At 36.2% G+C, this 26,452-nt stretch overlaps 3 protein-coding genes across 4 annotated transcripts; 2 read left to right on the plus strand and 1 right to left on the minus strand.

Moving 5' to 3' along the window:
• Positions 1-5,627: 5,627 nt before the first annotated feature.
• Positions 5,628-10,812, plus strand: LOC103428234 (uncharacterized). Of its 2 annotated transcripts, none has more exons than XM_008366331.4 (6): positions 5,628-7,869; positions 7,983-8,119; positions 9,035-9,293; positions 9,743-9,833; positions 10,355-10,421; positions 10,501-10,812. In XM_008366331.4, exons 1-6 carry the CDS (start codon positions 7,545-7,547, stop codon positions 10,552-10,554), a joined length of 933 nt encoding a protein of 310 aa, XP_008364553.1. In that variant the 5' UTR covers positions 5,628-7,544; the 3' UTR covers positions 10,555-10,812. The 2 variants fall into 2 exon arrangements, with proteins under 2 accessions (XP_008364553.1, XP_008364554.1); XM_008366332.4 differs by having other exon boundaries at positions 7,630-7,869; positions 9,040-9,293.
• Positions 10,813-17,334: 6,522 nt separating this feature from the next.
• LOC103428235 (26.5 kDa heat shock protein, mitochondrial) lies at positions 17,335-18,792 on the plus strand. Its single transcript, XM_008366333.4, has 2 exons — positions 17,335-17,820; positions 18,239-18,792. Exons 1-2 carry the CDS (start codon positions 17,502-17,504, stop codon positions 18,649-18,651), a joined length of 732 nt encoding a protein of 243 aa, XP_008364555.1. The 5' UTR covers positions 17,335-17,501; the 3' UTR covers positions 18,652-18,792.
• A 5,149-nt stretch (positions 18,793-23,941) lies between these two features.
• On the minus strand, positions 23,942-24,325 carry LOC139193431 (uncharacterized). Its single transcript, XM_070816450.1, has one exon. The coding sequence runs from the start codon at positions 24,323-24,325 to the stop codon at positions 23,942-23,944; it is 384 nt and encodes a 127-aa protein (XP_070672551.1).
• Positions 24,326-26,452: the final 2,127 nt, after the last annotated feature.

Here is a 26,452-nt window from a genome sequence, read left to right on the forward strand (position 1 = left end):
TCATAAGTTTGCATATCTATATTTCCACTTATGTCGATATTTTAAACACTGAGTCCAAGACACAGGTTTATAAGCCTAATATGATACAAGATTTCATACAATCTTAGCATTAAACCCTAATATCACATTCCTATTTATGACCATTTATATTTGATTTATATTGAAAGAAAATCCAACACAATGAGCCGAAAAATGTGATTCTTAAATTTATGTTTAATATGTGAAAAGATAAACTAACCACATTTAATAAGAGAAGGACAATGACTATACGCTTACTTTGACGACTTTACTCTTGATGTCGTGAGTAGACCACATATTACCTCAAAGGAATGTGACATTAGTCTGCCTTGTGGATAATAGGCTTTTGAAATACCAATATATCATGGGTACACTAGGCCACCAATGATATGTCCTACTATCGAGCCATACTTGACCTAATTGTGGCAAAAAAATGACTCTTTAGAGTCTCCCCTTGGGTATCTAGTGTGCTAGCGCTCCTACCAATAGGGACCTTCATAACTACTAGCTACCAGGATTATGAAGACTAGTCTGCACCATCAAGGACTGCCTAGTATGGTCTGCAACCTCCCTTCCCAATTGGTTGCTAGGGTTTAATCTCTATAAATAATCCGGTCAAACAAAGGAAACGGTGATCGCCACTTATTACTTAAAACTCTCTCAAGTTCTATTTTTCTCTCAAACTACTTAAAACTCCCCCTTTTTTTCGGTGTTCATCGACCAAGCTAACGGTGCTTGTTCTTTTGTGTAGGTAAAATTTCATCAAATCAAATGTGTATGAAATTTGCATCCATATAATATATTGAACGTATAAGTGTGATTCGTATACAACAAATGACAATAGCGAGAAAATAGATAATCAATCGTAAAAATAGAGGAAAAAAGTAGACGAGTCCCATATTTTATGTATAAAACTACTCCCATCAAACTCACATCATGTAATACGAACGAAATTTATAGTGTCTAGTGTAATACGAATAAAACTCATACTGTCTTATTCTTATATATAGATATCACACTCACCTAAACCAATGTGGAAGGCCTAAGGAGAGATTAGGTTATGCTACACAATGAGACAACCACTTACTATGTATCAAACTTAAAACAAGTATAATACATTATTGTCATCCATGTGAGTCGAACGTGAGACATCTGACTTAAAGTGACAACTAAACTGTAATACTAGTTGATATGGGTGGGTTAGCAAAACTGAAAGATAAATGAGAAAATAAAGAGTATAAAGAGAGGATGGAAATTGGAATGTGACATAGATAGCTATAGATGAATGGATAAGGTGGGGTAATTACTGAGGGTTTGGCTTTTGGGCTTCTAGGTTGAGAGTTTTTAGATAGATTTTTAGTTTGGATTTAGTATTTATAAAACAAGGGCTAAATAATTAGATTTAAAAAAAATTAATATAGACAGGCCGGTGCAATTCCGACAGTTTTTGAGAATTAGAAACCGAAACAGGAACCATTGCAAACTGATTTGGTTCGGTTCGATTCCGGTTCAAATTTGAACGGTTTTGGTCAACCCAGATTTTTACTATTTTTTTCATCTGATTCAGTTCAGTTTCACGGTTTTCCGATTTCTATGGGCACCCCTATCTGCAAGGCTGTAACACCACGGCGCCATCGGTTCCATAAGCAATAACATGTCTTATATCCAACTTAAGCTAAATCAATCTCCCACTCTTCCATCTTTGCATTCACCACCCTTCTCTCTTAACCTTTCCTAAAGTATTTCTCCAACTGGATATCCCAACTCTTGAAATCGATCTTATCAGCATGAAAAACCACTTACTCAACTCTTCCTCCCACATCCTTCCCTTCGAATCCAAATTGCTTGACCTTTGAACTCCCTCAATTTCCATTTTTCACGAACTTTCCCAACTTTTACTCAAATCGAACTTCAAAAACTGCTATATTATTTTGTTATAAAATAAAGCCATGTGGAGGACTTACCTTGATGGTGAGGTCGGAAAAGTCGAAGACAAAGTCTGGCAATTCGGAGAGGTCACAGTGAAGAGGGTGGTCACAGATCACATAAGAGGTCAAGATGAAAAGGAGTTCTAAGTTTGGAAGCGAGCGACAAGGTCGAGGTATTGAGTTTGAAATTTGAAGTCTGGAGACTGAAAGCAGGGTATTGACTATTGAGTCTGGAGTCTGGAGTCCGGAGAGAGGAGGGGAAGATGGGTGTATTAGTTTGGTATAATGTAATACAAAAAGAGAGATTATATTCACACACCCCAAATTACTTCTCCCATACCTTTTAAATTTTTTAATATTTTTTACACACCACTAACACTTAATAGAAAAAAATTAAAAAATTAAAAAAATGTGGGAGAAGCAATTTGGGGTGTGTGAATATAATTTCCCTACAAAAACGAGGTCATTTTAAGGGTTTTGATGGATTTGGATCCTCTCATGAGCCAATGGAGATTATCCTCCTGACCAATCATTGTAAGCCGTTGGATGAAAATTTTAAGGGTTTTGATGGATTTGGATCCTCTCCTGAGCCAATGTAGAGGATCCTCCTGACCAACCATTGTGAGCCGTTGGATTTTCATCTAGCGGCTATAATTATTATAACTTTAAAATGACCTCCCTGTTTATAGCCGTTAGATAAAAATCTAACGGCCCATAATGCTTGGTCAGGAGGATCCTCTCCATTGGCTCAGGAGAGGATCCAAATCTGATTTTGATGTTCTGTTCAGTTCGTTTGAACCACTAAAATTGAAACTGAATCAATAAATTATAGTTTGGTTTGATTGTTTTACAATTCGATTTAATTTGGTATTCGATTTCGTTTTTCTTTCTTTTAGAGCAATTATAGCCCTCTCTTTTAGGCTGGCCCAAAGTCTACCCCAGTTTGTAGGCCGGCCCAAAATGGGCTAAGGTAGGAACTGACCTATCTGGCATCATGCTGACGCCAATGAACAATGGATTTTTTTTTTTTATGCATCAGGCGCGTGGAAAACACTCGCGTGTGGGCGTGCGTCCCCGACAACGTGACAGAGGCCAGGCCTACGTTGCAGGCTCACTAAAAGGGCGCAGGACATGGGCCACGTGGCTTGGCTACGGCCGTTGGATTTCCAACGGTAAAAAAAAATTGAATTTCAAACCCAACGGCTAGTGACGTGGCAAAATTTGGGCCGTCCAATTCCTAGATTAACGGTCCAGGTTTTTTGACCAAAAAACTTGAAGAAAAAAAATGTCAGAATTATTACCGTTGGCCACGTGTCCAATTTTGGGCGGTTGGATTTCATTCTTTGAAATCTAACGGTTCAAACTAATTAACTTAATAAAAATTATTAAAAATTGTTTAAAAATACAAAAAAAATAAAACAATTTTTTTTCTTCTATAAGTACCTAACCATCATACTTTTTGATAATGACACGTGACGTAACAAGATTAGTTAAAAATCATACCCGAAATTAAAAATAAAATTATTTTGTAAAAAAATTAATAATATTTTAATACGAATTGACTAGACTTTAGGCCAGCTTATTTTTTAGAAATGAAGATGCACTTGATCAATTGTTGTTCATTGAAGTTAATTACTATTTATTTAGGTGGATTAAACTGACATTGCTCTTAACCTATTCCAACTAGTTGGTACCATGGATTAAAATATCGATATTATCGGCGAAATATCGCCGATAATATCGTTTTGGTGAGAGATTTTTATACTTATCCATTTACTTATCGTCAAAATATCGCGATATTGTCGATATTATCGATAATATCGACAATATCGCTTCTTCCTCTTCCGGATCGCTCAAGCTCCGTCACCGATCCATTCGTCGACTTCCCATTCCTGAACTTCTCGCCGTTGTTTCCCGCCTGGGTTTGCTGCTGATGCTGCGGGTGCACTGAGGACGCGTAGGACGCGCTGTAGCACCTGAGATCCTGCATCCCATTGACCCCTGACGAAGTGCCGATGCTGCCATTGACTCTCCACCTCCGTTCTTCCGTGGCCGCACGATTTGGATCTGAACATAGGCGAAGCTACATCGCCCATCCCTTCGCCGGAAATGAAGCCCAGGCGCGATTGTCCGCCCTCTGCCCAAGTCGGAAACCTGCAAGTAGTGATTCGTGAAGCCCCTCATACTGCTGCGCGCTGCTGTGTTTTTGACAGGTGTGGAGGTGTGGCTTTGAGAGGCGCAAAGTAAACCTTCGCGTGAACAGAGTAGAGAGAGGAACAAGAAACGGACGGACGAGATAAACAATTTGCAGAGTATACAGATTACAGAGTCGAGAGAGGAAGAAGAAAAGCATTTGGCTATAATTACTAAGTGTGCAGAGAGAACACGTGGCCTGTTTCAAGCCACTCCCACGTCTCACTTCTGAGGATACGTGGCTTGCTTCAAGTCACTCTTCTCTCTCTCACTTTTGAGGATTTGAATTCTCATTCAATCCAGTTTGAACCGGACCCGTGACTAACACAGTCACTCAAGGGTCAGTATAATGTGGATGTATTTGTTACATAAGTGATAAGTCATAATGAAGGAAATGGACTCAAACTTGGTAATTGCCAAAATTCTTGTTTTGTCCAACTTATTTAGAAATTCAGGTTTAACTTTCACGTACCTTGTTTTCCTTGCTTGGATCATTAAGAAATAATCTTGGACATATAAACACATAAGATTTAGGATCATTTGTTAGTGTGTTCCTAAAAAAAACACAAATGTAACACATGCTAGTCTTGGTTTTGTTTTAGTGCAATGTGTTTGTTTCTTTATATGAAATCTCGTTGGCAACAATTGTAACTTGTTTACAACAACCACAACAACAAAACCTTATACTATTAAATGGGGTCAACTGTATAAATCTGATAGGAGCACATTTATGCGACTTAGTAGGCTTGTTCTTGTGCATTTATGTCGTGTTTCCTTAGTTATTTTAATGTTTAAAGTCATTTTCGTGTGTTTTCAGATTTTATGGACAAAGTATGCAAGAAGATGCATTTTGGAGGCCTTTGGAGCATGTTTCGGGCTTGGAATGGATAGCAAATGCATGGGCCAAGTGGATGGACGAATTTGAGAACTAAAGAGGCCAAGAATATGAAGAATTATGGTCCAAAAGATGAAGAAAACAACCCAAAAATCTGTCACCCCAACTTGCATTCCTTGCCATGCAAACCACGTAGAATTCCCTTTGGATTCCATGCCACGCTTGTCCCCTACATAATTTCTAATTTCATGCTTCAATTCATTTAATTATTACACTCAATTGCTTGATACCTCTTGTTCCCTTCACTCATTAGATTTTAGACAACATTTACATCCATTACATGCACCAATTGATGCTCCATCATTCACATTTGGAATCCAATGCCATGTGCAACACATGTTGTTGCACCTTTGACCCATTTGTTGACACATTTCACCTCCCTTTCCATCTCTATGCAATGTACACAATCACTCATGCTCCCTAGCTACAACACCACTCCATTTTACCCTTCACACTTTGCATCATTACTTCATTTTCACCCTTGGACCATTGCACACCACACACACAAATTGCCATGCATTTCATCCTTAACCTAACCTGATTTTCTAAGGTTTTTGGGGCCTATAAATACATGTTTACACCCCTTGGCCAAAGGACAATCCCTCATTTTCATCATTTTATCACAAAAATTCGTCCATACACACCCTAGGAAGCAAAACACCCCAAAAACACCATTCTAGTGCCTAGAAAACATAACAGCCACTCCACCTTCTTCCACCCTCTTTACCTAGTTCTCCACCACCCTCCAACCATCAAACACTCCTCCACACTCACCCTAAACCCTTCCATACCATTCCCCATCCATTCTACATCATAAAACTACCCAAAATCTGTCCATAACCCAATTTGCCGCAAGCAAGGGAAATGAGGAATCTTGGATGCACTTGCTACCAAGTTGGAGCATTTTAGGTGTTTTCTTTCCTTTGATTTTAATGTCTAATTTTATGTATCTTTGCTTTGTGAGTATGAGGAACTAAACCCCTCTTAGTTAGGGGGTGATTCGAAACTATGTTCATACTTGCAATATGATTTGATTACATCCAGTTGTGATTCATAAGTTGTGAATTCAATTTACTTATCCGATCGTATAAAAAATGATTTGTGTATGTTGGTTGAGAGTGCACGCTTAATTTTCATGCATGAATTTAACGCTAGAATATAAGGGAGTTTCACCTAATCGTTATGAACTTATATTCACAAGTAGTGAAGGTTGCTAGTCACAATCACGTTAAGTAAATTCTTGGCATAAGTTTCATGCAAATCATAGTAACGAGTGCCTCGTCAATGCTTATGTTTTTCATAGAACTTAATGATTCTTGCTTGTATCTCTATTATGCAATTCATGTAGGGAACTTGTAGGGAATGTTTTGGGTTGTCGTATGCAATCATCCAATCCAATAACTTGTGGAAAAACTGAGGGTTAATTAGTGCAATTCACGGTTAATTTGGGGCGTTGAGTATTCATAGCTTATCGAAAAGCAACTGGAAATCGTTTTGTATGCAAGTGTGACATGTGTGGAGAAGAACCTCCTAGCTAGCCTTCCATCCATAAGTTTCATTCAAATTCATTTTACAATCTGTTTTGATTCACTTAAATTTGTCTAAGAATTTGTTTACTTTGTTCTTGTCTTAATTTAATTATTTTCGTCCAAAATCAACCCCATCTTATTTCTTTGAGTCATATTAATTAGAACTTGTCTTAGATTATGTTTTTAAGTGTTTTAGTTCATTAGAAAACCAAAATTCGTCCAAGTTTGTGTTAGAGTTTCAAAACTACCCAGAAAGTGTTTTTAAGGCAGTTTTGAGTGTTTATTTGCTGTTTTGAATCTTTTTGTTTATCTTAGTATTTTAAAGTATAGTTTTGCATTTTTTGACTCTAGTTTAGTGTTTTAAACTTTGTTTTTACGTTTTCAAGTCAGTTTCCAAGTGATTTAGCAATCCCTCCTAATCTCCGGCCTAAAACGATCCCTACTTACATACTTTACTACAATTGATAAAAAGAGGGTTTAATTTTGTGTGTTAACTTATTTTTCACATCAAAATCGTAGAACGTTACTGCGGTTACCATGTAATGTATAAAGTGTAAAATATTGTACTAATTCATTATATATAAATGATTATGGTGTGTTTAAACTTCTTTCATTAATTACTACATATTTTCTACACTCACAATATTTGCCAGCTCGCTATATAATCAACTTAAATCAGTTAAATCCATCATGCAATGCATTTCCTTCCAATTTTTTGTGATAAACTAATAGATAATTGACTAAATAAACATCCTGCAAAGTTTCAATAAAAATTTCCAAGTTTTTCTTACAATTTCCGTGGTTTCCATGTAATTTTTATCGATATCGATATTATCCCGATATTTCCATTGATATTTCCGTATTTTCAGACTACCGATATTTCCGATATTACCGATATTTTCTTCTTTAGTTGGTACCTTGACGAATAGTATTTGACTTTATCAAAAGCATTTCTTTTTTATCAGTATCAGAAGCATTTACATGTGGCCAAATTTATGGTGGGGAAATGTAAAAACATGTACGGTAAATAAGCGAGTACAAGCCCCACGAAAAATAATTAAATGGTGGGGAATCGAAGCTCCCACGCACGAATCCCATTATATAAACTTTCCATCTCAGTCGTACGTTTATTGTTCCGTTTCCTGCCCTTGCCATTGCCATCGAAGAACCAGAAGAAGGAAAACTCAAAGAATCCAAAGGGCCATCCCTTCTGGGCTTCTTTGCTTCAAGAAGTGGGTGCCTTTGGATTTCGATTTCAGGAATGAGAGCAAGAGACTGATATCAAAGCAGAAACATTTTCTCACGGGTCAGTCTCGGTGTCATCAAATATTCTTCCTTTTTATCTTAATTTTTTTCCTTTGATGAGTTTCAATCGTGGGATTGAGACACATGTGTTGTTTTTTTTGTTTGAATTCTCAGGAGGAGGGGCTCTCTGGTTTTTCTTTCCTGCAATCGGTTTTCCATCGGATTTTGTTGCTGATTGGTTTTACATTTTCCTGGGAAAATCCTTAGATCTGATACTGCTTTCTGGGTCTTCCTTGTATTGCATGCATGGGGTAAGTTTTCTGATTCCTCTTCTGGATATGGAAATTTTATTGGATAGGTAGTTCAATGGGATTTCTGGGTGTTCTTCATCTGTTATTTTTGTGGAGTTAATTAGATTCAATTGTACTTGATTTGATTGGGAGGCAAGTAAGAGTAAATGGATTGCATCGTAGCGTTGCGAATTGATGAATCGAAAATGGGATTTTGGGATTTGTACTTGCATTTACTTTTAGGAATTTCACCAACTTATTAGCTTGGCCTAGTGATATGATTGTATGTGGTTAAGTAAAAGCTAAAAGCTTTTCAGATTTATTCTTTTGTGAAAACAGGAAACACATGGAAACTGGGAATTTATACGGTTGGACTTGAATTTTTTATTTTTATTTTTTATCAACGGGTTATGATTCAATTAGATTAAAGTCAATCCAATCAGATGCCAATCAGAGGAGATTCAACATCTCTTTGGTAATAATGTTGATTGAATGAATATCTTTGGATAATATCTAATAGAGCCGTCCCATCATGGTTTCTTCGATAATTTCGATTTTGGAATTTGGCTGTAACCTGTTAGCATATCCTGATTAAGAGGTTTAGCAGAGTACTCATGGTTAGTAATGATATCAGGAGCTGGAGTTATGTGAGTGCGGTGGATTTGTGTTCTTTTTTGCTTATGTTGAGCCCTTTGTAATTATAGTCGAGGACATTTTCTGTTCAGTGTTCACTTGCCATACTACACATTTGTATTGACAATGCAAGTTCGTATCTTTTTGAAGAAATAAAAAGTTCTTTTATGTTTGTTCTTTCTTTGCCTGTTCTTTCTTTTGGTGATGGTTGCGAATCTATCGTATGATTTTATGTTTAGTTAGTATTGTTAAATTATATAACTATATATGATTTCTAACAGAATCAGATGTGGTTTGTAACAGAGCAGTGGTTGTCTAGCATGCTATAGTAAGAACGCACCGAAAACTAAAGTGAATGAGCCACCGAAAAGGTTGTTAAACGAACATCGGACTGAAAAGAAACCAAGCATATCAGAGGATTTCTGGACCACCAGCACGTGGGATATGGACAACAGTGCAGTTCAGTCCCAGGGAAGCATCTCATCAATCAGCACAAACCAGACGCTTGATCCGCATGGTGGCTCTGGCAGCAATAGCACCCCTTCCGAATTTGTAAATCATGGCAAGTTCTATACTTATTTGTTGCTTTTTAAGGTTTTATTAATTTCTGGGGATTTCATGTTCACATTTCTGAGAGTCATTTTTTCACATTGGAAATTGGTTTAATGACTCATTGTCAGGTGGGTCATATACAGACTCCTCATGACATTCCAAAGCCTCAGCCGCTTCGGCAGTTTAATCACCTGTAATGAAGTCAACTAATTATGTGTTACTAACAACCCATTTCCCATTTTGTTTTGAACTTTTTCCTACTAAATTTCATTGCAAATATGATCTTGTATGGTTTTTTTTACAGTTACTGTACTTTCTATGATTTCAAGAATGACGTACAACTTTTATTCTTGTCATTTTGTGTATCTTGCTATCATATGTGTTTTTTTTCCTTGACGAATGTGTGTGTGCGCGTGTGGATCCTTGTTTAAGTTATATTACTTGGGATTTGTGGTGCAGGTCTTCTTCTCTGGAACCAGACTAGGCACCGTTGGGTAGGGAATAAAAAGTCTGAGAGCCCATCAAAGAAAATTCGAGAACCCAAATTAAGGTAAGTTGCTTCTTCTGTTCTTTATCGATTCAAGCTCATTGGACCTCTTATGCTTAGATCTGCCAGAAAGAACTATTTGTTCATAGGACCTCTTGCTTAACCAGATACATGCTAGACAATTGAATACAACCTGTCTTTCACATTCATCGGTGGATTTTCAAAAATTAAAAAGAGAATAATTTTCGCAAATGAGAGTTGTTATTGGCACTTCAAAAATCTGATTTTGCACTCCAACTTTCTATAATTAGAAGGAGAAATACACTTTTGAGAAGTGTAGAATGAGATTATTGAAGTGCTAATAATAGTTCCCATATGCTAGTTTTATTCACGAGAACACTATGAATGCAAGGATTTATTCATTCCAAGTTGCATTGCATGTACTAAGTGGGGACTGGGAAATTGTCCGTAGAGTGCTTCGTTCACTCTTAAGTGTAAAGTAGGCGATGGGTACTCATGAGTACCTATCTGTACTTTGTCAGCACTCATTGTCTCAGCATGGTTAAATCATTGTGCCCTTGCAGTTGGAATGCGTCATATGAAAGTTTACTTGGGAGTTCCAAGCCTTTCCCTCAGCCTATTCCTCTCCCGGTGAGCTCCTGCCCCTGCCTGCCCACTATTATCCTTAAACACACTATCTAATTTGTTTTCCTGGTTCCTACATTAACAGGAAATGGTAGATTTTCTCGTTGATATTTGGGAGCAAGAAGGGTTGTACGATTGAGCGGCAGAGGTACTAGAGATTTTTAAGCTGGCTAGTTACGAAAGTTGATCCAGGTGTTTGTAACACTATTACCGCCTCCTAGAAAATAGGAAGCAATAGCATGGCTAGTGCATTATCAACTATCACATCATTTTTTGCTTGCTTGTTCTTGGATTTTAACTCTCGTGGCATTTTAGATGCGCCCTTGTGTTGCATTCAAACTGATTTTATAGGATTGGTTTCTTCCACTGTTCTTAGTGGGGGGTTTTGGAAGACGAAGATTGACCTTTGTCTACACTTTCCTTTCATTGTCATCCTCCGCCCCCTTGCTGTATCTGATTCAGTGTTCATTTCTGTTTATATCTGGGACCGAACCCACTTTCTTTGTTAGTTATGGGTCAAAGTGGAAATATGATTTCTTTGAAATTGTGCACAGGGTTGTAAATGAGTTGAGCCAACCTGAACATTCAATTGGGATTTTAATTTTTTTGATGATTTTAGGGTATTCAATCATAATTTTAAGTGATTCTATAAAATTCAAAGTGTATTCAATTAGGGGTGGGCACGGTTTGGTTTGGTGCGGTTTTGAGTGAAATCGAAACCGACACCGAAATTGAAAATTTTTGCAATTCAGTTCGGTGCGGTTTTGAAGCCAAAACCGAAATGAAATCAAACCGTTTGGTTCGGTTTCAAACGGTTTCAATTTGGTTTTAGTTTGGTTTTTAAGAAAAAAAATTTACAATTTGTAATTTAACATATTAATAAGCATTTCCCAATAGCAATAGGAAAAAGACATATGTTATGTAAACAATTAGCATGTTGAATGCAGTTGTGATGTTAAAATATGTTTGTGCAACAAAAGAGTATCCCATACAAGGTATAACATAAAACAAGTTGAATAACTTTGAATTCATTTAACGTGAGAAGTTGAATAACTTTGAATTCATTTAACGTGAGTGAAACTTTCATACTAGAATATGTGATATCATGCTTCAAATGAGTGGACTTCATTAGATCATTGTTCGACTCTTGATAACAAGATTAGTCCACCCTTTTACATATATATATGTGTGTGTGTGTGTGTGTGTGTGTGTGATAGTATAAAATAACAGAGGTTCTTCAAGTAAAAAAGTGATGAATGATGATATTCTTGTGTGATTGAGTTCGTACTAAGTGTATGGATTCTAACAAACAACAATTAAAACATGAAATCTAATATGAACATTTAATTAAATGTTTATTAATATTTACGGTGCGGTTTTCAAAAGCCAAAATCGAAACCAAATCGTTTTCTATGTTGTAGTTCAGTTTCAAAATCGCAAAACCAAACCATTCGGTGCGGTTCGATTTGGTTCGTGTTTCGATTTCGGTTTTCGGTTCTAAGTGTCCACCCCTATATTCATTTAGGATTTTAAGACAGTTTGTTAAAATTCTTAGAAATCCAGATATATTCAATTAAGATTTTAAGGGCAAATGTAACATCCCACATCGCCCAAGGGAGTGGATCCTGAAAGTTTTATATGTATATTCCCATCTCTACTTAACACGAGGCTTTTTGGGAGCTCACTGGTTTCGGGTTCCATTGGAATTCCAAAGTTAAGCGAGTTTGCGCGAAAGCAATCCCAAGAGGATGGGTGACCCATTGGGAAGTTCTAGTGTGAGTTCCCAGAAACAAAACCGTGAGCGCTTGGTAGGGGCTCAAAGTAGACAATATCATGCTACGACGGAGTCGAGCCGGGATATAAAAAAAATGGTATCAGAGTCAATTCCTGGTCGAAAGTGTGCCGTCGAGGACGTCGGGTCCCTAAGGGGGGTGAATTGTAACATTCCACATCGCCTAGGGGAGTGATCCTTAAATGTATATTCTCATTCCTACCTAGCACGAGGCCTTTTGGGAGCTCACTGGCTTCGGGTTCCGTAGGAACTCCGAAGTTAAGCGAGTTCGTGCGAGAGCAATCCTATGATGGGTGACCCACTAGGAAGTTCTCATGTGAGTTCCCAGAAACAAAACCATGAGGGCGTGGCTGGGGCCTAAAGCAGACAATATCGTGCTATAGTGGAGTCGAGCCCGGGATGTGGTGGGGGCTGAGGCCGGGATGTGACAATTTGGTATTAGAGCCAATCCCTGGCCGGAAGTGTGTAGACGAGGACATCGGGCCTCTAGGGGGGTGGATTGTAACATCCCACATCGCCCAGGGGAGTGGATCATGTAAGCCTTATGGGAGCTCACTAGCTTCGGGTTCCATTGGAACTCTGAAGTTAAGCGAGTTCACGCGAGAGTAATCCCAAGATAGGTGACTCACTAGGAAGTTTTCGTGTGAGTTCCCAGAAACAAAACCGTGAGGGCGTGGCAGGGGCCCAAAGCGAACAATATCGTGCTACGGTGGAGTCGAGCCCGGGATGTGGTGGGGGCTCGAGCCGGGATGTGTCAGCAAGTACTCCTTTACCACAATGGTGGAAATGAGTTTAATCCTTACATGACGGCGTGGATTTGAATTTCGTTGGTGACTAATCTAACATTTAATCTAACAAAATTTATTGTTTGACAAAAAAAAATTAGGATGTTTAAGAAGTATATAACATTCAAGATGTATTCAATTAAAAATTGATTTTACACTATGTTTGGATGAAGAAATTTAAGATTATTAAGGAATTTTAAAATGATGGAAATTGAAATGAAAAGATTTTATTTTCTAGAATTTGTGAATTTTCTTGTTTGATTAATAATACGGAATTTGTTATTTTTAAACTCTCAATCATAAAAATCAATAAATGACATTTATTTATATGAAATTTAATCTTGGAATTGGAGGTCTCAAATTCCTTTTTTTTTTTATGCGGAAATTCTAAATTTCTATATTTATGAATCCAAATAAGGGAATGAATGCATATAAATTTATAAATTCTAACTTTAATCTAAATTCCAAGTTTATTTTCCTTTTTCAAACATAGTGTTAAAGAATTTGAAAATGTTGAGGAATTATACGATCTTCAATGGTGATGTCAAATTTTGAACAAAAAATATAAATTTGGTAGCTTATGTGGCACTTTGACATCTTTTAAAATTTTAATCTTTATGGGATATGTTAAATTAAACTATTATTTTATTACATTATAAAATAAATGATCAAACAAATAAAAAATTAATAACAGACATTAAATTAATTATTAAATGGCACCGTTCACCCTCGTTGATTTATTTTTTATTTTTTATTTTTGAACCAAGAAGAATTTCATTGGAACAGAGGGAAGCTCCAGCGAGAAACAATGGGAGAAAGGCACAGACGCCAAAATCCCAAAACAGCACAAGGAAACCAAGAAATAATCAAACTGAAGAAAAACCCAGTAGCTGGACAAGGACGGAAGGAGAGGATAAGGAGACCATTCGTCGGTTGAAAAAATAGAAAGATGTACGATATAAGAGCTCCACCACCAAAAGAATACGTTGACACTTAGGCCATTTAATTTACTTAGTAAACAGTTATATACTTCAGTGAACAATAATTGGCTAAATGCATCTCCATCCTTAAAAAATGCATGAACACAGAGTCTAAAAAATGCATTGGCACAAACGATCTCCATCCCTACAAAAAGCATTAGCACCCAGCCCATTTATAATTATTTAACATTATTTAATTCATATATTTATCCTTCTTCTTTTTTTCCATTCTAGAAACCTCCCTAGTCCATTCCTACTTCTTTACCGTTCATCTCCCTCATCCTTCATAATTTTGCTCTGTCCTTGCCTTCTTTTTCTCCCCTCTCCCTCTGTTTTTTCCTAATTTTTCTTCGTCCTAGTCCCTCTTTTTCTTCGTCCCTCTCCCTCCTCATCTCCATCATTTTCTTCATATTTTTCTCCGTTCATCTCGCTTTTTTTTTCTTTTAATTTTTCTAGGAACCAATTGGCAAATCAAAACCCAGATCAGAGTCTGGATCATCTAGTTAATCATCGGCCAGCTTCTCCGGCAGCAACAGCGAAGGTCTGCGATCAGGGAGTCTGGAGTGCATGTGTGATTCGAATGACTGTTGTGCATGTGTGATTGGACAATTGCTGTGCGTTTCATACGCACAGTGATTTTGTAATGTTCTTTTTGCTTTTTTGTTTTGAATTTTGGGTTTGGATCAGGTTATGAAAATGGAAAGACTGTAGAATTTTTTACCTTTTTTGTCTCGATTTTTAGGTTTGTAAATGGTAGATGAGAGGGGAAAAGCTAGGCAGAGTTGCTATAGGGGATCTCGGTTTCGAGAGGGGCAAAGCAGGGAGTTGGTCTTAGCAATCCGGCCGATTTCGGGGGCCTGTGATGTCATGCCATCACGCTAACACCAGCATGACGTCACATAGGTTGGGCCTTGGCTCAGCACATTCTGGGCCGGCCTAGAAGACGGCTTGGGCTGGAGGACTTTGGGAGGGTGCAGGACCATTTTTGGTGCTGTGAGCTGACCTACCCCATTGGGGTGGACTTGCTCTAAACAAATTGCGCAGGTCAACAATTAACATCAATTATAATAAATAATTAAACCAATAAAAATTTAATAAATGACATTTAATAATTAATTAAAAAATATTTGAAGTTGCTGTCAAATTTAACAGTAGCCTCTTTTCTGTCAAATCATGTCATCAACATATAGAAATTGGCATTTTAGTTGGAGTGTATTAGTGTTGTCTTTTTTTATTGTTATAGATGATGTAAACATTTTGACATCTCCCTTGGAGATGCTTTTAGAGGGAATTAGAGAGATTTTGTAGTGTAATTTACTTATTCACAAATCTCACCTCTCTATGAGATTTTGAGGAAATTGAATCAAAATTTTATATGGAATCTCTACAAATCTATTAAACTCTATAAAAATCCATGAATTTATAAATCTATTGAAATCTCTCAAATTCACAATTGAATACACCCCCTTAGTCTGCACATTTAGTCTCTAGCATTACCCTTTACTTTAAGAAGTTAGTTATGTTCTTTAATATATGAAAATGTATTTTTATAGATAATGCTAGAGAGACTAAATTTTTTAGCCAAATAATTAATGTGTCACTAGAAAAAATAAGCACGTTAATTGACACGTACTTAATAATTCAATCATTAACAACTGCATTATTTGGTTTGAAAGTTTTGGTTTAAAAAATTTGATCATCTTAGCATTATCATATTTTATAGTGGTCTTTGGTCCAATTAGTATGACTTTCTTGGCCCTTTCGTTGCATGTGATTTTGGGGTTAATTGTCAAAAAGTCATTTCATTTATGATAAAAACGGGTGCTGTTATTATCATTTAAAAAAAAAAAAACTTATTGTGCACTTTAAGCTTTCTATATTTAGGAAGAAAAAACAATACATTTTGAAGAATGTTAACGGGGCTCTCTCAAATCCACTTCTACTTGAACTCTCTATCATCTCATAGCTTAACGTCAATTTTTGTGAGGAAAATGCAAAGTGCCAAGAGAGAATTGTAACTAATATTCCTCTCTACGAATGACCCTTGTGTAAAGATAGCTATAAAATTTAATATGAATAAAATAACTTTATGAAAAATAGTAAATATTGTTTTCAAAATGAAGATGTTATTCATATATTTATTTACACATTGCTTGTTAATTTTTGTCTTTCTATTTTTTTAATTTATTTAATTCAACAATAAAAAATAAAGAGAATATGTAAGAAGCAAAAAGAAGTACATAGATAGTATCACCCTTTCAAAATAATCTTACAAAAAGTCTTTAACATGTCTTAGATTCGATTATTTCTCAAAATAGTAAGCTAGAGAGATTAAACTTATAAACTAAATTTTAATAATTAAATAATATATTACTAATAAAAAATAAACACGTTTATCAACATATAAATAATTAATTTCTATGTCATCTAATTTCCTTAGCTTATCCCTTAGTAATCGTTAATGTGAAAAGCCAGAAAGTAAACATAGTGAAAAGACGTGGGATCAGATGCGTTCCCCTTGGCAGCATGGAAACACTAGTCAAACAAAAATGATATTCTTATCACATTTTAATACTATATTAGTATCGTATTTCTTATAAAAATTAGATTTTTGTTTATTGATAGACGTTACTTTTAATAAAGAGATAATACAAGTATAAATATGATACGAAAAATGCAATAAACGTAGCATTACTCTTCAATTCATCGTGCTTATACTTTATCTCATGACATGATTGAGAAGGATTGAAGAACTTCGATAGGAAAAGGAAAGAATTATCAAGAACCATCCTTCAAATTGATAGGAAAAGGAAACAAAAATGATATTCTTATCACATTTTAATACTATATTAGTGTTGTTTTTCTTATAAAAATTAGATTCTCGTTTATTGATAGACTTCACTTTTAATAAAGAGATGATACAAATATAAATATGATACGAAAAATGCAATAAACATAACATTACTCTTCAATTCATCGTGCTTGTACTTTATCTCATGACATGTTTGAGAAGGATCGAAGAACTTTGATAGGAAAAGGAAAGATTTATCAAGAACCATCCTTCAAATTGATAGGAAAAAGGAAACAAAAATGATATCTTATCACATTTTAATACTATATTAGTGTCGTTTTTCTTATAAAAATTAAATTCTCGTTTATTAATAGACTTTACTTTTAATAAAGAGATGATATAAGTATAAATATGATATGAAAAATGCAATAAACGTAGCATTACTCTTCAATTCATTGTGCTTATACTTTATCTCATGACATGTTTGAGAAGGATCGAAGAACTTCGATAGGAAAAGGAAAGAATTATCAAGAACCATCCTTCAAATTGTGACGTGTCCACTATTCCACGCGCCAGAACTTGTCAGACTCTTCTACACACTTGTCCAAAACCCAAGCGCCCAAGTCTCACTAAATTCAGTCACTGCCCTCCTCCTTTCTCCATCAGCAAACATCCTAACAATAAATACCCACAAATCCTAAATCTTCATAACCTTTAAGTTAACTAAGTTATCTTTCAATGGCTTTGGCACGATTGGCGTTGAAGAAGTTGCACCAGAGCCAAAGGGTGCTTTCTCCACCACCTTTTTCTGCTGCTTCTTCTCTTCTAGGTCACGGTGTTGGTGAGAGGACAGTTGGAGAGTGCAGAGGCAAAGTTGGCAATGAGATTGCGAAGAGGTTTTCCACGGCAGCTAACGACAAGGCATCCGATGAGAAATCGGAGAACAAAGATGTCGCTGTGTCTCAGGGCAAAAGGTCGAGGTTGTTCCCTAGAAGGCAACGCAGAAGAGGGGGCCTTTGGAGGGATAATGACAGAGACTTCGCCCCTTCGCTTTATGGTACTCTCCTTCACTCATCTACAATTTTATTTTTCTTGCTAGTCTGTGATGCTAAATTTTCTCATACGTACTAGTATATTTTGCTGTCAGATGGTTAATTAATTCAAAATATCGTATTAACAACATATTTTCAATCTGGATCATTGATTATTTCGACTCCTCTAGAAATCTTATTTAAATGTATAATTCAATTGATAGCCTGACAATTTATTTTAATATTATGTTGTTGGACTGTGAACATGAATCATCAGTTATTTACCCTATTGTTTAATTGTATTTAAATGTGTGATTCATATTCACTGTATGTGGTGTGTCACCTTGTTTTTCAAAGTCATCTCAAATATGACTTGATGAAATGGTTGTAAAAGCACAGCGCAAAGTGAAATTTCTAACGAATTAATTCTTTTGGACTTCCTAGAATTCTTCCCCTCAGGCCTTGGAAATGCACTTGTACAAGCAACTGAGAACATAAACAGGCTGCTTGACAACCTAAACATATCACCATGGTCGCTGTCCGGGCGTGTCAAAGAGCAAAAAGATAGCTACAAACTGCAGTATGATGTGCCAGGGCTTGCCAAGGAGCACGTGAAGATCATTGTTCATGACGGGTTTCTGGAAATCAAGGGAGAGCACAAAGACGAGGACGAGGAAGGGTCGGATGATGAGTATTGGTCATCAAGGAGCTATGGTTACTATAACACAACTCTCAGTTTGCCTGATGATGCCAAAGTTGATGATATAAAGGCAGAGTTGAAGGATGGGGTACTGAGCATAACCATTCCTAAAACTGAGAAGCCTAAGAAGGAGGTGAAGGAGGTCAATATAAATTGACGGGGAATCTGATCGATCGAAAATGATATATTTGTGTATGTGTGTGGTTATGTATTTGTTCATGTTGAGATGACCGTCCATCTTGTTGAAAGATCTGTGTTTTAAGATTATGAATAAACATTTGCGTCGACTCTTATAGTAGCCCTTCGAATCAATTCAACTTTATTGTTTCTCTTTCAGATGATTGGTGATTAAATTCTTTCTTTTTTTTTTTGCACCATCACTTTTCTGAATAGTCAGAAAGGATTTTAAATAATATATATCTTAAGGTGGTGTTCAATCAAAATTTGTGAATCTTGAAAGTTTAGAGTATTCACCTGTAATTTTAAAGGAGTTAGATATACAATTTATAGAAATTCAGGATTTTAAAATATCTTTTCTCTTTCGTTCACTAAGTACAATAAATTATTGAAGCCTCATTTGATAAGTTGGTGGATCGTCATGATTTATACTTTATTTTGAGTCCATATTGAACCTAAAAATTATTTAGCCTACATAACACGCATGCTGAGCAATTAATGAGCTAATTACGTCCTTCTAGTCAATACAGACGTGTCAACTTGTGACCGAGCTTGGTTTGCAAGTAGAATTAATGTGGTGCTCTGCTGACTTCTATGTCCAAGCGACCACACAACGGAGGGAGGAATGTGTTTCAGTCTTGAATCCTAGAACCTAAAGACAAGCTTACTAGTGTGAAGTTCAATAAAAGTTCAGCTTTTAATGTGCCGAACACCGAGTAAATTGGTACACCTCACTTTGCTAATGGGCTAACGACATGACCTCTTTCATGAGAATACCAAGGACTCCTCACGAGTTGAGGTTTGGATAGGTAATTAACTGAACCCAAAGCAGTGTTGTTACTCTAGATTGAAGAGGCTTCTTGGTTGCCTGATTCTACAGCCCCAATATTGTTAATCCAAACTGAAGAGGCCGTCAATTGTCATCATAATACTGTTACCAAAGTGAAGATGTGTTGACGGAGTTAGGAGAGTTAGTGATTTTTCAAAGAATGAGAAGGTTTCGCGTCGAGAGAGATTTTGTGCAGTGTGGTTATGTGTTGAGTTGAAGGTCCTTTTCACGTTGCAAGATCACTTCTATTTATAAGAGCAAGTTTCGCAATGACCAAGTATGCCGAAGTAGAGTCTTAATGTAACCATACTTCCTCAGCACTTCTCTGGTATTCTTAATGTTATCTTATCACTAGCCAAAACCAATTTGCACATGGTTTCGACTAGAACTAGGACTCTGAACCTAGTCCTCTTATGCTTTAGGTACATTCCTTATCTTATCAGCAAAGAGTTTTGATTCTTAGATGATTCAAATCTTATCAAAACTCGTTCTGATCCTGTACAATTCACTTCAATTAGGACTTGGCGGAATCATTTATCCACCTGATCCTTTTAAAAATCTCACTTTTGTTAAGACCCGGCCGAATTCATCAAGGGCTGGATATTTGAATACCATCTAGCCTGAAGGAATATCATTAGGCCGATAATTAAACCCTAATGTGAATTATCCACCTTCGGCCCAAATCTAATATTTCATGCTCAAACAATCTGTCATGAAATCCATGAACTAGACTATATTTTGGGTCTGTCATGAAATATGTTGAATTGGAATAACATCATTTTCAATGCTAGTCCTAAAAACTGTCCTTATGATCATATAGACCCTATAAATGAGGAATAATATTCTCCAATGCACCAAAAACTGAGTCGGTAAAGTATAGGGACTAACTGGATACATAAAGCAAGTCTTCACATATAGGGACAGTATAGGAACTAAAGTGGTGGAGCCCAGTGGGCATTTTGAGTGAAAAACTTGGCCCACCCATATGCTGCAGTGTAGCTACATGCATGGGTTCCACTGATTTTTTTTTCTTTTGTTTATTGAAGGGAAATCAACGATCCTAATAGCTTTTTGCTTTTTTTTTTCTTTTGAAAATAAGGATGATTTTTTAATCTTTTAGTCCCTAAATTTAAGGCCTATATTATAAGGACACATTCATTGGAATTAGTATCTTTTAGGGACAAGTATGTTCAATCCTTTTGAGTCCCTCAATGGTGGAGGAGGAGTTTCCAAATAGGAACTCCCATTAAAAATGCTCTAAGTTAGATTAAGTAACGTCCTACGTTTGTTCAGTTCTTCGAGATCCTTATTTTGCGAACTGTACCCCTTGCACGCATCGCTATCTCCTTTCACTTCTGGAGACGGAAAAAAATATAGCAGATGGCGAGACTATGCACATGAAAAATAATATCCTGGTGGGCTAAAACATAACACTCCACATTCTTTAGCCCTCCATGAAGACGAATTAGTACATGTGTACTAGAATATGCCCGACCAAGTACTTGCGTGATAGAATATGGTTGTATCAAACCATAAACAAGTTCATTACCACAATTAGCATTACTCCAAAAAGAAGAAAGCTGTTTTGTGGTGCTTTGTTTGAGCTAAAATCACGCCGATCATTTGGGGCCAACTCTGAGACATGGAGACTCAATGTGCCCCGAATTGGAGCTTTGTCCAACATATGCACGACTGTTATGAATGGCAAATTGACCAAGAACAGCAATTTACTTTCTTTACTATTTCAACGTCCCTCTGCAAGCAGCTGCACGGCTGCGAACCCTGCAAGGGTAAAACAGCTTGATTATATTTATATTCTTTTTGCTAGTCCAAAAACACACGAACAACCAATTTTGGGAAAGGAAAAAAAAACTGAGATTAGAACAGATCTAATAACGCTCCATAAGGAAAAGATAAGGCCTAGTTTGGTATTATGGTGTTGTGGAAATAATCGACTTTGTTGAAAACCAAACGCTCAATTTTTATTCATGAAACTCACCAATTGCAAACAAAAGGGGGTAGAGTGGTTAAATTAAATTGATAAAAGCAAAATTTTAGTGACTGAATGCGTTTTCGTAATTAACCGAGTGACCAGTAGTGTGTTTCCAACATGGGAATTGTTATTGACAATTTGACGCTCTAAAATTTTTACTTTGTATTTCGAATTTTTTATAATTAAAAAAAAGTTACACTAATGAAGAATGTAGAATGAGATTTTTGGAATACTAACAACAATTTTATAAGTAAATACTATTTTCGAAGTTGCAACACTTCTTTGTAGAAGGTTTATCAAACACGTTGGCTTTGATTTTATATGATTTGACAGACAATAATTTTGAAATATAAAATAATATAAAGCATAATAAAATTTCAAAAAGAAAATTAACGAAAAGCTCAAAAAAAAATTTTGTTTAATAAAAAATGACAAATAAAGATGTAAGTGAATAGTACCAGAAAAGGTAAAAATGCGGTTTTTTGTTAAAGTAAACAATATACTTGAAGTTTTTTTGTTAAAACTCTCAATTTCAAATTCATGCGAGTCTATTTAGCATTTAAAGTGATCATGTATGTTATCAAAATCTCTAGCATTTATGGTGTGTTTACCAATTGGGATTGCAACGTGAAGAAACGGAATTGGATTCTTTCCAAAGTATTCTACCGTTTACCAGCAATTGGGGAATCAAAAATCATGTAGGGCCCACCCAATATCGGGAGTCTAGTTCCTTAGGCCATCTCTAACCGAAGGGTCCAGAGGGCTGAAATTAGCCCTAAAACTGTCTCCAACCGAAGGCTAGGCCAGAGGGCTCTGGAATTTGGGAGGGCCCCACGGGATCAGAGAGGGCTGGAGGGTTGGCTGCTTTCGGCCAGCCAGCCAGCCCCGGGCTGGCTATTTTTTTTTTAATGTTTTCCTATTGCTGTCGGTTATAACCGACAGCATTAAAGAAGAATTTTTTAATACTGTCGGTTATAACCGACAGTAATAGTTATTCAAAAGCAAAATTTTTATTTTTAATTACTATTAGTGTCGGTTATAACCGACACTAATAGTTTGATTTTTTTTTAATATAACGGCTAGTAGCCGTTGTATTAACTTTTTTTTTTATGAATTTAAACTTCTTTTTTTCCCTTTTTTTTCCTTTTCATATGAATCAAATTTTGTTTCATATTTTGTTTCAATTCTATTTTACAAAATTTGTTTCAATTTTTTTTTTAAATTCTATTTTTTTTCCTATAACTTCTATTTTACAAAATTTGTTTCATATTTTTTTTAAATTCTATTTTTTTTTCCTATAACTTCTATTTTACAAAATTTGTTTCATATTTTTTTTAAATTCCATTTTTTTCCTATAACTTTTATTTCACAAAATTTGTTTCAATTTTTTTTTAAATTCTATTTTTTTTCCTATAACTTCTATTTTACAAAAATTGATTCATATTTTTTTTTCATATAACTTCTATTTTACAAAATTTGTTTCATATTTTTTTAAATTCCATTTTTTTTTCCTATAACTTCTATTTCACAAAATTGGTTTCATATTTTTTTTCAATTCTATTTTTTTCCTATAACTTCCTAGGCCATTTATACAACATTAAATTAAATTAAGTAACATGAAACAACATTAAACAATATGAAACAACATTAAATAATATTAACCAACATACAAATTATACAACATAAAAAAACATTTAACAACATGAAACTTAAACAACATTTTTAAAAACATTTAACAACATAAAACTTAAAAGCCTACTCCATGCTTCTTTTGGCCCAAAGATGTGCAACAAGATCCTGTTGTAGGTACTTATTTGTGGCACGAGAACGTATCATTCTATAGCGCCTCATATACTCATTTATAGAGATACTACCAGTTCTTGGATTGAAAGGCAAATTAGGCCCATCATATATTTTTGCTAGAGCCCTTCTTGACCTATTTGGATCTTTTTGGTCATCATTGGACTCTCCATCAATATACCCATCTCGCTCATCCTCCACTATCATATTGTGTAATATGATGCAAGACATCATGATGGAGTTCAAATTTTCTCGACTCCACCCTCTTGCCGGTTCGCTGATAATCTTCCACCGTGCTTGTAGAATACCGAAAGCTCTCTCAACATCTTTCCGGTATGCCTCTTGGTATAAGGTAAACAATTTTTCTGCCTCATTCCTAGGGTTTGGAATTGCTTGGACAAGTGTCGCCCACTTTAGGTAGATGCCATCTGCCAAGTAATACCCCATATTGTATTCACGGCCGTTGATGTAGTGGTCAAGTTGAGGTGTTTTACCTTCCGTCAAGTTATTGAAGAAGGGTGAACGCCCAAGAACTGTAATGTCATTTTGGGATCCAAGGACTCCAAAGAAAGCATGCTAGATCCATGTGTCATATGAGGCAACTGCCTCTAACACAACAGTTGGCTTTCTCGACCTTCCGCTAAAGCCTCATTGCCATCCAGTGGGACAGTTCTTCCAATCCCAATGCATGCAGTCTAATGACCCTATCATGCCCGGAAACCCACGGTCTTCAGCTTTGTGAAGGAGCCGATTCAGATCTTTTTGATTTGGCTCTCGGAGGTACTCGTCTTTGTAAACCTGAACAATTGTGTTACAAAATTCTTCAAGAGTATTAAGGCATGTAGACTCAGACATACCATGGGTTTCATCCATCGAATCAGCTGAGGAGCCATATGCCATCATTCGGAGTGCAACAGTAACCTTCTGATGAGGTGAGAAACCAGGGCGGCCTACTCTGTCCCGCTTCTGTCGAAAGTATGGATTGACCTGCTGGACATCACGAAGTAAACGCTCGAAGACATGACGCCTCATCCGGAAGCGACGTCTGAAATCCTCTTCTGTGTACACCGAGTTGGGGTTGAAGTAGTTGTTCATCAGATTGGCATGCGCCATCGCTCTGTTTCGTGGTTTGTAAGAGCGACCAGCAACAGAGCCACCCCATTGAGATTGTTCCTCAGTTGGCTGACACACCATGGCCGCAGCCATGGCTGCTGCCATGTTTTGTTTGTTGTGCCTTACTTGAACTTCTTCATCAGACTCCTCATCTTCTCGTCTCATTTGCGCCCATTTTGCTTCCAATTTGGAATTGGATGAGGACCCCCAATTGGAATTGGATGAAGATCCAAAGTTGGAATTCATTGCAAACTTGAATTGAAAGAGATTAAATTGCAAGAGATTGAATTGAAATAGATTGAATTTAAAGTTGTGTGAATTATAGCCCAATATCCACCCTATTTATAGCAAAAAAAAATTCAAATCCAACGGCTAGCTGACGTCAGCATGATGTCAGCTACCAACGGCTAGCTGACATCATGTTGACGTCACTTAGCCGTTAGATTTGAATTTAAATTGTAGTTTTTAAATAATAAATTATGTTTGGCCCTATGGCTCTTTGGCCCTCGGTTGGAGACGGTTTTTTGTGACAGGGCTAAAACGAGCCCTCTGGCCCTTTGACCCTCGGTTGGAGACGGAGGCCAATATGGCCCTGTACTATTCATTAAAATATTAATATCTTGGGGAATCTTGGAGGGCCAGAGGGCTAAAACGAGCCATCTGGCTAGCCCTCGGTTAGAGATGGCCTTAATATTAGATGGGGCTTCTAGATAAACACCTCACCTGCAGGGTGGGGGTTCGAGATTAGAGATAGAAGAGCAAGTCCACCGGAGTGGACATTGCCCAGTACACAGTCCAAAAAACAGCCCAGCACCCTGTCTATTACCTCCAGCCCACGCAACAGCCTGGGGCCCAGCCCATGCTGGTCCCTGGGCCAGCTCAAAATTGACTGACCAAGAAGCTGGGCAAGTGGCCACGTGGCAACTTCCTGGCTCTTGGATTTGAATATTTTTCAAATCCAACGGTCCAGATTAATTAACTATATTAAAATTTATTAAAAATTATAAAAAATACAGAAAAATTATAAAAAAATACAGAAAAATTATAAAAAACATACAGAAAATTTTTAAAAATGTTATTTTTTTTTATAAATAATAAAGTTTGTGGTTGAAGAATAAAGTGTATTTGATGAGTTTATGTAATTTCATTGTAGTGTGTTTTTTTTATAGTTTATTTGATGAGTTTATGTAATTTTATTTTAGTGTGTTTTTTTTAAAGTTTATTTGATGAGTATGTAATTTTATTTTAGTGTGTATTTTTTTTAAGTTTATTTGAAATTTTATCGAAATTGATTAAAAATCTTATCCGAAATAAACTTAAAAAAAAAAAACACACCAAATAAATGTGCTGGGTGCTAGCACATTTTTTTAGGGGTGGAGATGCCTTGGCCTATTACTGTTCACTCCAGTCTATTACTGTTCACTTGAGTGGATAAATGCGCTGGGTGCTGGCGCAAAGTCCTTAGGGATGGATTTGCTCGAAAGGAAGAGGGAGGAGGAGACAAAAAATTAGAGAAAATTCAGGCGTGTAGATGTGGGGATGATGATGATGGGTTTGATTATTTTCCTCTCCTATTTATTTTTTATCCTATTTGGTTTTTATAAGGCAAACAATCAAATACATTGAAAAAATAAAATAGCAAAATTAAACACACATTAATTAGTCTAGGGGCATTTTAGTAATGATATTAGCTTTCATTCCGATTCATATGAGTTAGTAAACAATTTATGTAATTCAACAACACTTCAATATGAATCCGATTCTGACTCCTCCTCAATCCAATTACTCTATTTTGATTACGGTTACGTAAACGCGCCATTGTATTGAATATTACTTGAAAGCACTTCGCAACCCTTTTTTCTTTATTAAAAAATATAGAATGATGACACCCTATTGTCTTATTTTCCCATCCAAGTTATAATCACACCCACCATAAAAGTTTAAAAACATTGAAATTCTATTTTCCCACCCACTATAATTCTAAATAACCTTCATCACACTTCCATTGTCTGGTTTCCACCACCAGTCCTCCTTGAACTCCTTTTA

The sequence above is a fragment of the Malus domestica genome, chromosome 17 (genome assembly GCF_042453785.1).
Source record: "Malus domestica chromosome 17, GDT2T_hap1".
Lineage (NCBI taxonomy): Eukaryota > Viridiplantae > Streptophyta > Magnoliopsida > Rosales > Rosaceae > Malus > Malus domestica.

Bases quoted from the DNA above. Each gene is read 5' to 3' on its own strand.
- LOC103428234 (XM_008366331.4), top strand. From the start codon at position 7,545: ATGTGGCCAAATTTATGGTGGGGAAATGTAAAAACATGTACGGTAAAT. The intron at 9,294-9,742 runs GCAAGTTCTATA...TTTGTGGTGCAG, and splicing joins TTCCGAATTTGTAAATCATG to GTCTTCTTCTCTGGAACCAG. The intron at 10,422-10,500 runs GTGAGCTCCTGC...CTACATTAACAG, and splicing joins CTCAGCCTATTCCTCTCCCG to GAAATGGTAGATTTTCTCGT.
- LOC139193431 (XM_070816450.1), bottom strand. From the start codon at position 24,325: ATGAGGCGTCATGTCTTCGAGCGTTTACTTCGTGATGTCCAGCAGGTC.
- LOC103428235 (XM_008366333.4), top strand. From the start codon at position 17,502: ATGGCTTTGGCACGATTGGCGTTGAAGAAGTTGCACCAGAGCCAAAGG. The intron at 17,821-18,238 runs GTACTCTCCTTC...TGGACTTCCTAG, and splicing joins CTTCGCCCCTTCGCTTTATG to AATTCTTCCCCTCAGGCCTT.